Source organism: Mauremys mutica, chromosome 9 (assembly GCF_020497125.1).
Source record: "Mauremys mutica isolate MM-2020 ecotype Southern chromosome 9, ASM2049712v1, whole genome shotgun sequence".
In the NCBI taxonomy this organism is placed as follows: Eukaryota; Metazoa; Chordata; order Testudines; family Geoemydidae; genus Mauremys; species Mauremys mutica.
This window is the reverse complement of record NC_059080.1, coordinates 87,884,020-87,902,199: the sequence shown is the minus strand read 5'-3', so window position 1 is coordinate 87,902,199 and position 18,180 is coordinate 87,884,020. Positions and strand designations below refer to the sequence as shown.

The following is an 18,180-nucleotide window of genomic DNA, read 5'->3' as shown; positions in this document are numbered from 1 at the left end:
CTTCTATATAAATCACTAGCCAAAGAGTCTGCAGAATGCATGTTAGAGGAATTAAGAACAATTTTTAAGGCTGTAAAGCACTCTTAGAACTGCCAAAATGCAAATCTTTACTTGATATTTCTTGTTCATGGTTCACTATGCCATTTGGTACCTACTTCACTCTTTGGGGAAATCCATTTTCTATGTTATGGAAATTTACAATTTTCAGTTATTTGTTTCATAAGTTGCAAGGACCCTTACAAGTTACTGTTTGGAAAGGGAACAAGAAGTCTTTCAGCACAGTGTCGTCAGTTGTCATAAGCACAGCTGTGTAAAACTGCACTTTTACTTCACTGGGATTTGTGTGAACATTTTCCTTCAATTTCAGATATATCTGGGTTTTCATCATGAGATTATGTTTGAGTTTGGGATTTGTTCATACCTGAAACTCAAAAGAGAAGAGAGCCCCTCAAAATTGCTATTTTCCTCCAATCTAATTGTGATGTGAAAACAAGAACTGACCTAGTTTTGAGCAAACTTGGGACATGGTTCAAAAACTGTCTAGAATATTTCAGTGAACCTGCTCTGGATTTGGCTTCACATATTTGATTTAATTGTAAACATTTTGCACAGTTCTAGTCTTGAGCTTCTAAAAGGGTTAATTATTTCTGATGATGGAGCAGTTTTTCCTTACAAGTGTACTGTCTGTACCCAAGGCATCGAGCATATCATTATGATGTATAGATACTTAAGAGGTATTATCTCACTTGTCTAAATACAATTGGAAGTAGAATTATTACATAGCAAAGGTTCTTAAACTGTGACCTGCGATGCAAAGTTGACTGGTCACATAATACTGGCTCTCCTCCTTGTTTCAAGGTAGCTAAATATACACTCAAAATACTTCCCTGATGTAAAATTTCCATCTAATCAATTGCTTTATTAGCCACAGGGATCTCATGCAGTCACAAATGCAGGAGGAGATGGTCCCAGGGCCGGTGCAACCATTTAGGTGACCTAGGCAGTCGCCTAGGATGCTGGCATTTGGGGGGGGCGCCATTTTCTTCGTCAGTGACCTTGGCGGCCGGATCTTCGGCCGCCCTGGTCGCCGCCGGCATTTAGGTGGAGGGAGCTGCGGCAGGGAAGCGCGGAGAAGGCCACCTGCAGCATGTAAGGGGGGGCGGCACACAGGGGAACTCCCCGCCCCAGCTCACCCCTGCCCCACCTCCTCCCCGAGCATGCCGTGGCTGCTTCACTTCTCCCGCCTCCTAGGCTTGCGGCGCCTAAGCTGATTGGCGTGCTCAGGGTGCTCATGCTCGTGTGCGGAGCAGGGGTGAGCTGGGGCAGCGGGAGAGCAGGTGGGGGAGGGCGCAAGGTGGAAGTTTCACCTAAGGTGCAAAACATCCTTGCACCGGCCCTGGATGGTCCTTGTGCTCATCTTTGGAAAGATGTGGTGCACACTATGGAAAGACTTGAATCTTAAGTATATAGAATCTCTTTCCTACAAGATATCACATAACTGAAAAAGAGAAGTCTTCTATTGACTAAGAAAAATCTTGTTTGCGTCAGAGCAGTGCAATATTCTCTTTCTGACTGGACAAATCCAATAAATGAATGTGGAACTTTTTATTTTTATTTGTAGGAAAATGGGTTGTCAGTAGACCATACTGTTTACTGTGGAGTATGAGGGCAGTAATAGCACAAAGCACACATGCTACAATGTTGGCTGAATTACAAGATCACCAAAACATATTGAATAGGAAAAGATTGATTAGTAGTTTTTGGTGACCAGACTTAGACTAAGATATTGAAAGAGAAATTAGTTGGTGTGAATTCACTGAAGCATACCACAAATCATATAGTCATCTATGGAAGCGTGCTATGAAGCCTTGGCAAAGACATCATAGTAGCTTTGCAAAGAAGAATAAGTGATTTAGAGGTAGCCGATGATTATTCCAGAAGTCCAAAAGTGACATGAGACACATCCTTTTGCTGCTCAGACTTTTGAGGCTTTTGCAGGATGTTTGCCATATATGTTTATGCTCGAAGAGATTATGGACCTCAGTTGGTTTCAAAGCAATGTTTGGTTTTCCTACGGAAATACAGTGTCACACTCTGCATCAGCTGCTAATTACTCAATGTCAAACTGGCTGGCAAAATGCTTGCTGCAAACACTTAGAGGGGCATTGGAGAAAAATGAGGGAAGAACCCTGTAACAGCATATAGCAAACTTTTTTCATTCAGGTGTGTACCACAAACCACCCTCCAGAATACTCCGAAGAGTTATTTCTTAAACATCAGTTAAGAATGAGAATTCATTATCTTAGCTCAGATTTAACCAAAGAACTAGATGACATAGCACAGAATAAGAAATCCACAACATAAACAATGCCAGGTGTTTTTGCCTAGACCAAAAAGTGTGTTGATTTGAAATTACAAGGTCAAAAGTAAATAGTGTTGTAATATACTGGGACATATCTGGTTGAGTAAATGGAGAAGAAAGGAAAATATTGATCAGTTATTAGATAATGTTTCAGAGAATAAAAAAAATTGAACACTGATTACATAATTTCTCTGAACGAAAATCATCATTTTTTTACTGGCCTTGATGATACCACCAGTGAAATGGAGTCTGAAAACTACAATGGTATTGTAAATAACTAATCTGAATATATAGATTAGGAATAATATCCTAACATCACCACCAACCTGAATCCAACCAGTTTTTTTTGTTGAATCTTTTGGAATTCAGTAATATTGTGGTTAACCATTCCTCCATATAGAATCATAGAATATCAGGATTGGAAGGGACCTCAGGAGGTTATCTAGTCCAACTTCCTGCTCAAAGACAGATTTTTGCCCCAGATCCCTAAATGGCCCCCTCAAGGATTATATCTGTCAGATCATGCTGATGTGTGAACAAGTGAGGGAGACTCACTCTGTCCCTCTCACTTGTAGTTGTACTTGCTGCATCCCTGGTTTGGAGGCTTAGGGCTGTGTGAAGCGGGCTCTGTCCCTGTGGCAGAGCAGAAATGTAACAACTAAACAGGCAGGCTGCTAATGTTCCCATTCTTAGTTAATTGTTCCCATTCTTATTCTTCTAATTCTTATAATTATTCCCAGTCAACTAAGGCTCCTTTACCTTGCCAGAGTGGTGTAAAGGAGCCTTATTGTAAATGACAGTGACGGAATCCTCAGCTAGGAAGGTTTATGTGCTTTCTCGCTTTTTTTTTTCCCCCTGTGCCAGAAAGGCACAAGGGGGTTTGATTACAGCTCAGAATCTATTTTACTTATCCATTTAAAAAAAAATGCAGGACAATAATTAGCAAAACGATATGACTTTCATGTGTGATAGTCTGAGCAATTTAAAGCGACATTCTACTTTACAGAACACCAAACACCAAAATAAAATTTAATGTAATTTAAATGAAAATCCAGGATTACAAATGGAATGCAGGGTCTTGGTTACCAAGTATTTGTAACATAACCATCATGTGTTTAGGAAATGCTAAACAGTTACTGTGATTTTTTTTTTCTGTATGGTAGTTTAAATAAATTACCACAATAAGTGAAACTGGTGATTATATTGCACTATTTTGACAAATAAAATATGCAGAATTTTTCATTTTTGGCACAGAATTTGGGATTTTTTGGTGCAGAATTCCCCCAGGAGTAACCAATATATGATTTCAAAGATAGCTACAGTACTCAACCCAAGATTTTAGAATCTGACGTGCCTTTCAAAATCTTGAGAGGTACAAGGTGTGCAAAATGTTGTCAGAAGTCTTAAAAGAGCAATACTCCAGTGTGGAAACTACAGAGCCCAAACCACCAAAAAAGAAAATCAACCTTCTGTTGGTGACATCTGACTCAAATGATTGAAATGAATGTGCATCAGTCTGCACTTCTTCGGATCGTTATTGAGCAGAACCCATCATCAGCACTGTATTCTGAGTTGTAGCTGAAATCAGTATAGATGAAAACACCGAAAACTATTTAAGTAAATGGTATTGTATTATTGTTTAATAGTGCAGTTAAAACTGCGATTAATCACAACAATTTTTTTAATCTCATGATTAATTTTTTAAGATCGTTTTACAGCCCCAAACAATACATATATTGAATTGTCTTGATGCTGGTTTATTGTCACTTGAGGGAAATAAATTTTGCTGCTGATACCCAAAGCAGCATCTGATTATATATTGTCTTACACTTTGCTTATATAAGCAAAGCTCTGTATGCCTCACTTTTTACAACAACAAGTAAACAGAGGATAAAAAAGCATCATTTCTAATCTAGTCAGTTTAAATAAGTAAAAGTGATTTCAGCAACTACATATGTCAGACCATGCAACAATTTTTGTGGTTTTTACAAATCATATTTTCCTATTTTAAATATTTTTCTCACCCCAGTTGCAAGACCCATGCAAATAACTGACTATCGAGAGGAAAAGGCAAAGCTGACTCAAACAAAATGCTGTTAGATATACAAAGTTACAGTAACTGTAGGTATTACTTGTAACAACTGAGGATTGAAAAAAAATTCACACAAGATTTGGGTTGAAATGATATCTTTAACTATAGTGTTTAATTACTTAATTATAGTGTACTTGTAACAACTGAGGATTGAAAAAAAATTCACACAAGATTTGGGTTGAAATGATATCTTTAACTATAGTGTTTAATTATTGCCCTAGTGGCAATTAATATAATCTGTGACAGGCAGCTTAGAAGTTTTGACCTCTATTCAAGAAAGCACTTAAGGATATGCTTAAATTTACTCATAGGTTTAAACCCCATTGAAATCAGTGGAGCTTAGATTCCCTTTCTGAACTGAGATGCTCTCCTGAATTAGGGATTTTCATACTTGGACTGATCATGTGAAAAAAATGAGATAGCTTCTCTAAGTAATTATTACTTTGAAGGATGACAGGGCCCACGTATTCTGAAACAAAGTGGATTCAGACATTAGCACCATGTATTTGCTGAGACTGGGCATCAAAAAGACAATCGGATTTTATACAAGATGTCCCACTCAGCTGGGGGCTGGGATAGAAAGAAGAAATCATTTGTATCAGACATTGTTTATGTCTGAATCCACTTTGAGGTACTTATATGGCCTCCCCGTACTTGAGTCTCCAATGTAGTTGTCCTTACTGAGGTATGGAAGTACTATTATCCTAATTTTATGGATGGGACACAGAGCAACTAAGTGACTTTCCCAAGGTCATACAATACATCTGTGGCAGAGCAGAGAACTGACCCCGTCTCCCAACTTCAAGGCTAACCTGCCAACCACTGCACTATTCCACCTTTCTTATCTGCCCTATGACTTTACCTGCCTATTCCCTTCTTGGGAGCAAGTAGAGCACTGCAAGAATTCTGGTCTTGAGGAACTCTAAGCAGGATTTTTGAATATTTCGCTTGTGAAAAAGACAAATAAGGCAGAAGAGATTGGAAAGATGGCAAAATTCACACATGCATACCAAAGAAATAAAGATAAACTGGTAGGTCTAATTTTAGGCCTACCAGCATTAACCATCCCCATAAACAAATTGAGTGTATAAGTCACTTGCCACAGATAGAAGGAGATATAGCACAAACCGAATTTGAGTAATAACTAAAAGTTTAAATGGCTAGGACTTAAGTTTAAGGACCAGATTCTCAGTTGGTATAACTCACTTTGGATTGTCCTTATGCATTCTGCACCAATACTATTTGTTATGTATTGTTCCCCTTTCTATTATCTGTAAAATGAATTACTATGTTCAAATCTTTCTCTTTTCAGTTGTCTATGAGCACAGGTCAAGATTAGAAAAGTCTTTACAGAAGGAAAGGATTGAACATAAGAAAGCAAAAGAAGGTAAAATCTTGTTTTTCATTTTTCTCAGTTATATATGTTAATTTTATAAATTATGGATCCCTGTAATTCACTGGTAGGTCCACTGCTATAGACAGGTTGCTAGACACAGCATATTGAATTTCTATTATATAAATATATGCAAAACTCGATAAGGCATATGACCATTTGATGCATGCCATATGGTACTCAGTTAGGCCCCGATTCAGAAACTTGTGTGTTTAAAGTTAAGAACGTGCTTAAAACGCTTGTCCTGAATAGAGATGATTTGTGAATTTGGGTCTTAGTTAAATGTCCTTGAATAACATAGTACTGGACATATGCAAATAATATATGTTTTTCTTTTTTAAAAGCCACCCTCTGCAAAAGTTTTAAGAGTACAATATTTGGGTAACTTTTCTAACTTATTTTTCATGGTGTAAATTACTTGTTTGAAATGTGAAGGCATGAGGTAATGAAAGTCCATCCTGCACACTTCCTAAAAATAGTTGCTGCTAGTTAGGCAATTCATAGGCCTTCAGTTAAAGCAACTGGTTTGATACTAAAGATTAAAAAGCATTAAAAGCTGTTTGGGGTTTTCTTGCCCTAAAATCCTAGATGGTTTTGTGGTGCCATCTAGTGGACAACAATAAATCATTAGTTTTGTAAAGGGCAGGTCATCTTTTTCAGAATTAGAAAATAAAGAGTACAAAGGAACTCTCAGTGAAGCATTTTTGTGTTTTTTTGACTTTCCTGTGTTGTGGCTGAACAGGATTTTAAGGTGTTATCTTCTCATAGGAAAATGCACAACTTAACTTCCTACTGGGCCTTTAAATGTAGTACATAAGACTTCTGAAACACATTTCTTTTCCCACCAGTAGTCCTAGGCTTGCCTTGCCATACTTTGTACAGTAGTGGCATAAACAGTTTTATATGCAAATACCCTTGATGATCAGATTTAAAATTCAAAGTATTTCCTTAGTTTTTATAGTTCCTCAGGAAAGCTGTAAATGCAACATTCCCCAACTTTGTAGCTACTTTGTGTGTGGAATTCCCATTTACAAGAAGGTTTTTTGACTTCAGAGTACCTACAAACTCTGGCCCTCAAGCTTTTTTGTCAGTGAAATATTTCTTTAACAGTCTCCTTTTTTATTATTTCCTAGACTTTCTTGTTTATAAATTGGAAGCACAAGAAACACTAAATAAAGGAAGGGTAAGTAAAAAAAAAAAAGAATTGGTAGCAAAGAATAACGATACTACTCCATTTACAAAGGAAAGGATAGGGTCTGTAATTAAAACCATTCGAAAAGATAAGAGACTTACAAAACCCTAATTGAAATAGCCTTGACTTATTCCACTTTTGTTATGTGTGTTAAATGCCCCCTGTTAGAAAGATCCAAATGATCTAGTAAGGGAGCGAGTTTCTTTCTAGGGAATTACTCTGGAAAAACAAACACTCCTCGGCTTATACTATAGTAGCTGAAGTTACTAGTACTCTTTTTATAATAGCTGTCTCCTATCAGCCAGTCTTGACTGGAGAAAACTGAATAGGGAGAGAAACAGAGATAAGAAGGTATCATAAATCCTGTTACTGCTGTCCTTTTCTTATTGGACGGAGCCAGAGTCTGGTAAACAGGTTTTTTGATTGGCAAGTTAAGATCCCCAAGAAAGTTTGGTTTGTGCAATAGCTGCCAGGAGGCAAGTTGAGACTGTCATTGGAAATGTATTTGAGGTCTGTAAAGAACTCTTTGTAATGATAGTAAGTGAAAGCATGTTGCTGTTTATTTTGGATCTAAAGTGGGGAAAAAAAGAGTCGGAGGAATAGTAGTGTAATTAAAAATACATTATTCTGCAATAGATGCAGTAGTTGCTATACCTGATATATTTCAGAACCAAAAAGAGACCAGGTCAGGTAGGCTCCATGCTGAATTATAATTGCTAGTGTATAGCTTCTGTATAATATTCTTTACAAAGATTGGGAACATGGAAGTGCATCAGGATGAGATTCTGCTGTCCCTAATTAACATTAATATTTTCATTTCTCAGCAAGATTCAAATAGCAGATATAGCACACTGAATGTACAACACCAAATGTTGAAGGTAGGTACCAGAGAGATTCTCTTTTGGGGGTAGCAATATGGGATATAAATGTACTAGTTTTTCTTGGCCCATCTCTAAGAGTAACTGTATTGTTTCAAAAAGATATTTTCCTTTCATGAATGTACTTTAAGGAAAAACTGATTGATTGCATCATGTATTGAATAGCTATGTTTTCTGGTGAGTTACGTAATTATTTGAAGGGGTTATTGACATGCACGCCACTAGGTAAAATTGGAAAGATTTTGCATATTAGAAATTGTACTCAGTATCCAAAGTAATAAATACTTTGACATAAATTCTGGAAATAGTTTCAAGAATTTTTATAGTTGGGATCCTGCAATCAAATAATTACTCCTTTTGCCATTGTTTTGGGTCAAATAGAATCACTTCAATGCAGATATTATGCACAGACCCATTGAAAAAGATGGAATTTTGTGCATTATTCAGTTATGCTTGTTACAAATATAATATGTAGTGGGGAACATGTACATTAAAATATGCAATGGCAAGTAACTCTGTGTACACAATTAACAGCCCTTCTTAAATGGTAGCTAGCTCTGCTTCAATGTATTTTAATATTAGAAGAATATCTTGTAATTTAATAATTATAGCCTTCTGGTGTTCAGTTATTTTTCATCTTAGGGTACATCCATACTACCCGCCCAGATCGACGGGTAGCAATCGACTTCTCGGAGTTCAATATATCGCGTCTCATCTAGACGCGATATTTCGAACTCCGAACACCCTCCCGTCGACTCCGGAACTCCACCACTGCGAACAGCGGTGGCGGAGTCGACGGGGGAGCCGCGGACTTTGATCCCGCGCCGTGAGGACGGGTAAGTGCTTCGAACTAAGGTACTTCGAGTTCAGCTATGCTATTCGCGTAGCTGAACTTGCGTACCTTAGTTCGAACCCCCCCCTAGTGTAGACCAGGCCTTAGATGCAGCTATATGCATAGCAAAAGATTCCTGGAAGGTAACAAAAAAAGAGATGCTTAAAAAAATGAAATGGCATGTTTAGCTAGTGAAAGTGGGTGTATTTGTAGGATTGCAATTTCAATAGCTAGCCAAAGTTGTGTGGTTTTTTTAAGTTCTTACTTGAAAAAGAAAGAAAACACAATGTGGGTTAGTTTTAAACTTGTACTTCATGACATGATCCTTTAAGGTTACTACATCAAAAGAACTAGAATCATTGTCACAGACTCTCATGCCTTTAGGGGGGGATTTTTCAAAAAGTGCTCCTCATTGACAGGGCTGGCTCCAGGGTTTTTGCTGCCCCAAGTGGCGGGGAGTGGGGGGGGGAGAACAAACAAACAAACAAAAAAAAGCCGTGATCGCGATTGGCGGCAGCTCCACTGTGCCGCTTTCTTCTTTGGCGGCAGGTCCTTCCCTCCAAGAGGGACTGAGGGACCCGCCGCCGAATTGCCGCCAAAGATCCCAATGTGCCACCCTTCCCCTTGGCCGCCCCAAGCACCTGCTTGCTGAGCTGGTGCCTGGAGCAGGCCCTGCTCATTGACCTAACTCTGCTCCATTGAAATCAACAGTTAAACTCACCCTGACATCAGTAAGTACGGAGTATTAGTGTTTTTGAAAATCCCGTGCTTGAGGGAAATTTTCAGAAGTGCCTAAAGGATTTAGGAACACAGCCCCATTGCTAATCATGGGAGTTGTGCTCCTAAATCCTTCCAGCACTTTTGAAGTCTTTCCAGCTCCAGTGGTTTCCTGGTTACTCTTGATGCATATTTATGAGAAACTTTATTAACCATTATAAATTTAAGGGTTCCGCTGGATTTACAGCAATATCTCTGCTATTGCAAGTCTTTTGTTTGGAAACTGTTAGCCCAGTCCAGCACCACTGAAGTCAGTGGAACTTTTGCCATTGACCTCAGAGGAGCTGGATAATGTATGTGAAGAAACCTTTGAGAATATGCTGTAAAGAGTTTTCTGATGTTTCCAATAGAGGTAATATTCCATATTGGCTGTAGAAGCAGCAGACAAGTCATTGACAATATTGCCTGCCAATATTGCTGTGGATCCGGATTTTTAATAGAGATTCTGCCTCTGAGAGGGTATATTCAGCAGCTCTCAGAGGGATATAACAGCTTGCAAGGGGGATGGTAAGTCCCTGGAACAGGGCGCTACAGACAGGGGCGGCTCTAGACATTTTGCCGCATTTTACCTGCGGGAGGTCCACCGAAGCCGCGGGACCAGTGGACCCTCCGCAGGCACCCTGCCTGCCGCCCTAGCGGCGACCAGCAGAGCGCCCCCCGTGGCTTGCTGCCCCAGGCACGCGCTTGGAGCACTGGTGCCTGGAGCTGCCCCTGGCTACAGAGGCAATTTTGTGTTGAGTAGGAACTGTAGTGTACAGGCATTGAATAATAAACTTCTTGTTATTGAATGCTTTCTATTCATCTGAATTTATTTAACAAATTGCCAAAGATGATAATAGCCAGATATGCAGGTGCAGAACTCCTTCCAGTGTTCAATTTGGCATTTGCAGAGTCAACATGAGGAACTAAAGAAACAGCATGCAGACCTCGAGGAGGAACACCGAAAACAAGGAGAAGACTTCAGAAGAACATTCAGCGATCACAAGCAGAAATATGTACAAATACAGGAAGAGAAAGAGCAGGAACTCTCCAAGCTAAAGGGTATATGCAGCCTAACTCAGTCGTACTACATAGCTTAAAACTCTTCACCTGCCACTGCTTTTTAAACATAGAAATCAATAGTGGTGTGTGTGACCGAGAGTGGAGTTGGGCATGCGTGTAAATAGCGCACTCACACACACACCGAGCATAACAGGTCATCATTCATGCTCACTCAGCATTTTCTCCTTTACTAGTCAGTTTACATGTTCTTGCTACTGAGTTTTGCCATTTATATCTCGGGTTCGCAATCCTGTATTTCTGGGACCTTTTGGGAGAATTCCAACTAGAGTATGTTTTGCTTTTTTGACTCTATCTTGATTACAGATAGGGCAGGGTTCCTGGCCTGAAACATTTCAAATGTTGGGGGCTGGAGTCAAATGCTCAGCTCTGAACCTGCCTCCACATTCAAAACTGGGAAAATTGGGCCTGATTTTGGATCTCTTTCTTAAACAACCAGCCTCTGATGAAAACGCAGTTGCTAGTTCTGTTGTCAGTTTAACTATGAGCCCTTGGTGAAGTGACTTCACATTCTTTACCTCATTTTCCCTGTCTGTAAAATATTAGAATATTTTTCTCTAAAATAAGGATATTTATCTACCTCACAAGGATGATGTGAGAACTAATTAGTTAGTATGTAAAGTACTTTGAAGCATAACTTATTTTTCTCTAAGTGTCCTGTTTTGTGTCAGGAGGATCTTAGAATATAAAATGGCCTAAAACAAAAGGTCGGACTCATATTCTTCCTAAACTGGAGGGCTATTGCCACACCCTCCCATGCCCCACCAACACACTCACCAGCTTTGGAGCTGCCTAAGAGATGGGAGAAAGATCCCAGCTCCTGAGGTGGCTGAAAACAAATCAGGGGTGCCAACCCATACAGAACCCTGAAGCAGAAGGCTGGATTTGGCATGCTGCTGCTTTCCTTCTTAGTGGTAGCATCCACTCCTCTTCTACCACACTTTCCAGTTCCATCCCACACTTCCATCCCCTTTGAGTTCACATGTCTGCTGCCCCTCTGGTCACTGCTTCCAATTAAACTGCTGAGTCTTAGGGGAGAAAATTTCCAGACTCCATATACAGCCTGGAGAGAGGTGGTGGCTGGGGGTTATTACTCTGTTAGAGTCCCAGTATAGCATCCAGGATCCTGGCTGAAGCTTCTGCTGTTTGCAATCTCCCACTCCTAAATATAGGACATACCACTAGACCCTGCCCTCAGCCAGGAAATGAGAGTATGGTCATACAAAAATAAATTTAATCTAGAAACTGGTGAAGTGGATTTAATGAACTTGGCCTTGAAAGTTTAAAGTTGTGTTTTTGTATAGGGGTGAGAGCAACACAATGTCAGCACAAGCGCGTTTGATCTCTGTGCACTGATCTCATGTGTTTTACTACTGCAGTTATGTGGTATTTTATGCAATTTTTATAATAATCCTTATTTTGTACATCATCTTGAATTAGGCTTTAAGAGTATTTAAGAGCAAATACTTTAAAACTTGTGGTATTAAAATTATGAAAGCATAAATCCGATTGAGTTCAGTCTTTGCATTCTGTTTTGTTTTTAATAGAATCTCTGTATAATTTGCGAGACGAAAATAGACAGCTGAGAAAAGCACACCAAGATATTCATACCCAGCTACAAGATGTCAAGGTTGGTTTCTGTTCCCTAGAAATAGACTCTCCTCCTAGTGTATGTGAAATGCTTTGCCATTATTTCAACAACTTGGAGGTAGGTTATGATGGAACATGACTAAAATATATTACTTCTCTCTTGCCGTCTATACTTTAGCTATTCTATAATGCTAAAAGAATGATGGTGAATACAAAGATGGGATCAGAGGAAGAATAAAATTAATATAGTTGGGCATGATCCAGCATGGTTTTGAAATGGCCCTGTCTATAAGACTGTTGGGGTTTTAAAATTCTGTTTTGTTTTATTTGCAAAAGGAAAGGTTTCTTAATAAACGGTCATTTGTCTTTTGGTAAATAATGTTAATATTGAAGTGTATTCCATTTCAGGTCCTATCTCTCCACATCTGCTCCAACTTTCAACTGTGGTTACAAAACTCTGGGTTTAAATTTGGTGTTTGCTGCTACCACTCTGATATTGAACTCCATATTAAACAACGCATTAAAAAAAAATCAGTGTGTTATTCCCAGTTAGGATTTTTAAGTTGGAAAGATCTGTCGGGATATATTTCAATTTAAGGTTAACCTGGTGCAATCCAGAACAAACGATATGAAACATGTAACATTCTTCTTTTTTATGTAGCAACAACATAAGAATTTACTCTCCCAACATGACCAGCTTGTAGTGACATTGGAAGACCACAAGAGTGCACTAGCTGCTGCACAGGTCAGAAAGGAAAACAGAATATCAGATCTCCTTTTTATGAGATCTGTTTAATCTTCCTGGAACTTTTTTATCTTACCTCAACTGACTATAATCTTATGCATGCAGCTTTTTGCATGGGAATCTGCAGTTAACACCTTGCTACAAACTCAGGGAAAAATGCATGCCTTGAAGGGCTGCTGCTAAATTTGAAATTATAGCAAATTAAATAATTGTTTTGGTCTTTGACAGCTCCATTATGGGTCCAACTGAACATATGAGTTACTGATAAGAGTGGTATCTTTCCAAGTATGATAGACTGCAGAAGGCTTTCCTTTCTTTCTCCTATAGAGCTTTGGTTAACTCAAGGTGTCAGGACTCTGACACTTGAGGAACACATCACATTTAAAGAACTGGTTCACTTAAAAAGCCAATGTGTTCTAGCTTTGTGTACGTACTAGCACAGGGGTAGGCAACCTATGGCACGCGTGCCAAAGGCGGCACGCAAGCTGATTTTCAGTGGCACTCACACTGGCCACCGGTCCGGGGGGGCTCTGCATTTTAATTTAATTTTAAATGAAGCTTCTTAAACATTTTAAAAACCTTATTACTTTACATACAATAGTTTATAGACTTATAGAAAAACCTTCTAAAAACATTAAAATGCATTACTGGCACGCAAAACCTTAAATTAGAGTGAATAAATGAAGACTTGGCACAGCACTTCTGAAAGGTTGCCGACCCCTGTACTAGCATAACAAAGCAGGTGGAGTGTAAAGGACTAGCTGGTGCAGTAGAGACAGAGTGTGAATGGAGGAACATAGAACAGCACATGGGCTTTGGAGACACTAAAAAGGAGGAGCATTAACAAGTTTAAAAAAATTGTATGTACGAGATAAAGAGCTAGTACCTTGATGGCAAATTACACAGCCAGCCAGCTATTCCAGTAGTAGCTACATGTTCCCATTAGTGTGGTATAGGTCTGCTGCTTATCTTGGGAAAACTATTACCAAAAGATCAAGGAGGATAATGATGAAAAGAAAAGTTCTGGGGGAAGCTAGGATGGTAGTTCCTAACTTTAGGTTAGTATGGCAAGAGAGTGGATCAGGAAGGAAAACAGGAATCTAGTGTATGTAAAAATAAATACTATAAAAATCTTTGGACTCTTGAGTGGGAGCTACAGGATTGAGTGTTCCTTCCTAAATTCTGTTTGCTGTTGAAGGTAGGTTATATACTAATAGGCAGGCCTGTGTTTTGATGTTCTTCCATAATTGTATTTTGTAGACTGAAAAAAGTAAAGACATGGCATTTCAGATAACAATATGTGCTGGAAGCCAATTTTTCAAAGTAGCAGGCAATAATCTTTCTTCCACTATCGGCCAAAGTCCAGGGGTCTGTTTGCTAAACTCTTCAAAAATAGGTCTCCTGTAATCCCAGCTAGGGCCTAAGCTGAAGCCTGATAGGAAACTTTTCATTGATTTCGCTGAGCTTTGGCTCGTCCCCTTAAACACAAAACCTACACTTGCTTTTCTTTAGACTCAATCTGTCCACATGCATAATGTTACACTCATCTTATTTAAACAGAGTATTCATACATCTTGTGAATTCTCTGAAATCGACAGGCGATACTTAACAAGTTTGCATAGCTTTTCTTGCAAACCTGCTGAAGAAAGGATTCACAGCAGTACTACTCAGACAAACCATTCAAAAAGGCACCCCGTCATTGTTGGATATATGGTAGATATTTAAAAGGATGGATAATGTCAGCAGTCAAATATTTGTGACCTGAATCTTTAAAATACCACTACTTATGTGGATTTCTATAGCTCAAAGAGCCAGAAAAATTAATATACATTATAAACTCTATTTTCATGCCAATATTAATTCCCTTTAGGCTAAGACCTTGGATGACAATTTTTAGCCTGGAATGATTGGTGTAGTGGGGTGGAGTATAGCATCAACCTTTGAGTCCTGAATTGGAGGAACTGAGAACACTGTTAAGAATATCCTGTATATAGTAATCTCTCTATATGGCCAGTAAGGGGAAAGGAAATTTAGATTCAAGGATAACCTTTTATGTTTAAGACCCTTAATTCAAGTTTTATCTAGGGACTGTAGTTAACATTGTCTTTAATCTTTTCTGAAAAATGCATAGTCAGAGACGCCAATGAATCAAGCAGGGGAGGGGGACACAGAGAAAGTGAGACCTCTCTCCAGAAAAGCCAGACTTGTAATTACTTCACATTCTGCTTTGCTTTTAGGCCTGTCCATTTTAATCGATGCCATAGTGTTTTGAAGATGCTTTGAGGTGCGTCTAACTTTGGACCTATTATCACATACTGCATCATGTCAATCTGTAGCACTGTGGATTTTGTTTTGTATCAATATTATACATTGATATGATATGATGCATCATGTCTGTCTGATGTACTATTGATTGTTACGATATTACATCGAGTACACCAAGGGACCTACACAGTCACTGGGTGTGTACTGTAGCCAATTGCTAAACCTTCATTTGGATTTTTTTTTTAAATCACCAAAAAAAGTTGGAGTTTTTACCAAAATAATAACTTGAAGCATTTCGTTTTATTTACTCCAATCAGTAGTTCCTCACATGAGTAACAGAGAATCTGATGCCTTTAGAACCCACTGTTTCCCCTCAAAACAAGAAAGAGTGCTTTGAGTGATTTTTAAGTGTTGTTTAAAGCTGAGTTATTGTGTGGCAAGTTTTAGCTCCAAATAGTGTTAAATGTTTTCCCACAGAGTTATAAACCTTAACACAAGGAGAGGGGAAGTGGAACAGGAGAAGGTGGAGGGGTTATATGTAAATGGTAAGCTGCAGTGCTAGGCACTACCTTTCATGTATCTGATAGATGTAATTGATTATGAAAGATGCCCCTTCTGAAAATACCCTGCTTTCTGTGTTGAATGGTTTTTCTTGTACACCTGCTTTATGGGGAGTGGCTTGTGAAATTTCCCAATCCTGCCTGAATGTCCAGCATGGGTAGCTTGCTGAAAGTGAACAGATCTTCCATTGGCCTGAAAAACATCAGTGCAGTTGCAAAAAAGTGGATCCCTGACATCTTACTTTAGGGTGAGAAGGGATGTTTAGCAGCTCTAAATTTATCTTTTCCCTTCCCACTCACTCCCTTCCTCCAGTGGAAGTGTTGTTACTTTATTTGTTGTTTTCCATTAAAGTTGCTCCAGCTTGATTGATTTTTTTTCTCCCATAGTATTTTCTCTTGACTCTTGTCTATTGGTAAAATTTATCTAAAGGTTGAAGATAGCTGAGAATTTTTAATCACTTGTGACTTTTTTTTTTAAACTTGATTACTGTTTCTAAAAAGAATTGCATCTCTTGCTACTGAGCAGATGAGAAAAAATCCATGGCACTCTGTTTCTTTCATTTTAAAGTGTGCAAAGAAAATTTAATCATTCCCTTCAGCTCTTCTTCTGCCTGGCATGAAAAACTAATCGCCATCTCTGTACTGTAGGGATTTTCCTGCGTGGTTTGTATTTGCATGTTCACTGTGATTGATGAATATGTATTAAATCACAGCTATCTAATGCATGGAAGAAACCAGTCTTAAAATCTTGATGTTTGATCTGATGTGCATGTTGAGTGATTCTATGTGCCCATTTTGCCAACAAACTCACTCCGGAGTGAGTGTGTATTTTAATAACATGCTTGTCTGGTGTAGTACAATAGGTATATTTCAATTTTAGTCCCAGGTAGAAGAATATAAACAACTGAAGGACACACTCAACAAAATGCCAAGTTTTCGACAACCTGAAAAGTTAGAGCAGCCAAATGTTCCACAGGAAGTGGCAGTGGCAGGAGCAACACCTCCAAATAGTGACCTCCCACCACATGAGAAAAATGCAGTTGAAGAGCAAAAAGAGGTGAAAATCACTGGCTGCTGCAGCAATTTTTTCCCCTGATGATTTTCAACAAGGGGTTGATGAAATTTTTTGGACAAAAGTCTTTTTTGGATGAAAAATGCAGATTCAAGTAGTGTTGAATTTGCCAGATTGTTTTGGTTGAAACACGAAATCTGAATGTATCTTTTCAATATTTTACAATTCAAACATTCTTAGCTACATGAAAAGAAAAGTGCAGGTTTACATGTAAAATCCGGGGATGAGCTCTTATTTGACATGTTTCTCTGCAAGTTGAGAATAAATATTTCTGAATCAAAACAAATAGGCTCAGAGGAATTAGATTTATACATCAGTAAATGTTGATTTCATCAGACATACACAAATGGATGAAAAAATATTTCCATAGATGAAAATCAAAATTTACAGATGTATTTGAGAACTTGATTTAAACATATTTACTTTTGACATATTTTGACGTATGATGTTAACAATTTGTGTTTTAACTTCTACACTTTAACTTCTTGAACCTCAGCATCTACTGTCATTAAATTATTGTGTGAAACCCCACATTTTGTGCAAATGTGGACATTTAATATTGATAAAAATTGAAAAAAATGCTTTAAAATAAACATCCATATTATCCATTGCCATGATTAAAAACTGAATTCTGCCAAGCCTAAAAATAAAACACTTTTTTTTTAAAACTGGAAGATAAATATTTTGAGCTTCATTTTAGATTAAAAGTAGGTTGAGTTATTTTATGTCATTGTCATTTTTTAATTGCATAGATCCAAGGAATAGATTCTCATACCCATGCTCACATTGAGTAGTACCTTACTCCAGAAGTAGGCCCATCAGTTCTGGTTATTGAGTGAAATTCTACTCAGCACGAGTAAGTGTATCAGAATCTGGGCCTTAAATCAGCTGTGTTCTACAATAAAAATTATGCCACCTTTACTCATGTGGAGTAATATTTTACTCCACAAGTTATCACTGACTTCAGTAAGACTCTATTTTTAGAATAATGTGCTGATCATCATGAGTAAGATTGGAAATCTCACCCTTAGCATTTGCTAGAACATAACCAAATCCGAGTATAAATTATGAGTCAGATATTCAGCAACTACTACTTTTTGCAGGCACAATTTTGTGCCCTAAATAAATTGTATCCTCTTGTGCCAACAAGTAATGTGGATGCACATATTAATAAAGATGATTCCGTTTACATCTACAAATAGGTAGACAGATGTCTAGCTGCTACTTCAGATCACGTTGAGGTCTACATGAAAGAGGTCTTGAGTGGTTATCAGACCTAATCATTGATGATAATAAACAGGTGGACATTTTCTTTTATGAACATTATAAAATATTAAGCCTTTATGGAAGTAATGCAAATGTT

The 18,180-nt window shown here is 38.3% G+C and overlaps 1 protein-coding gene across 5 annotated transcripts in view; it reads left to right on the top strand.

Moving 5' to 3' along the window:
- The window catches only part of GOLIM4 (golgi integral membrane protein 4), a 65,204-nt gene that overhangs the window by 32,637 nt on the left and 14,387 nt on the right, over positions 1-18,180 (top strand). For 3 of the 5 annotated variants that reach the window (XM_045029963.1, XM_045029962.1, XM_045029961.1), the window contains 7 exons: positions 5,767-5,841; positions 6,981-7,030; positions 7,864-7,917; positions 10,417-10,567; positions 12,133-12,215; positions 12,837-12,920; positions 16,626-16,802. In XM_045029963.1, the coding sequence (XP_044885898.1) occupies positions 5,767-5,841; positions 6,981-7,030; positions 7,864-7,917; positions 10,417-10,567; positions 12,133-12,215; positions 12,837-12,920; positions 16,626-16,802 (674 nt within the window). The remainder of the gene's footprint in view (positions 1-5,766; positions 5,842-6,980; positions 7,031-7,863; positions 7,918-10,416; positions 10,568-12,132; positions 12,216-12,836; positions 12,921-16,625; positions 16,803-18,180) is intronic. The other 2 variants (XM_045029964.1, XM_045029965.1) reach the window with 2 other exon arrangements.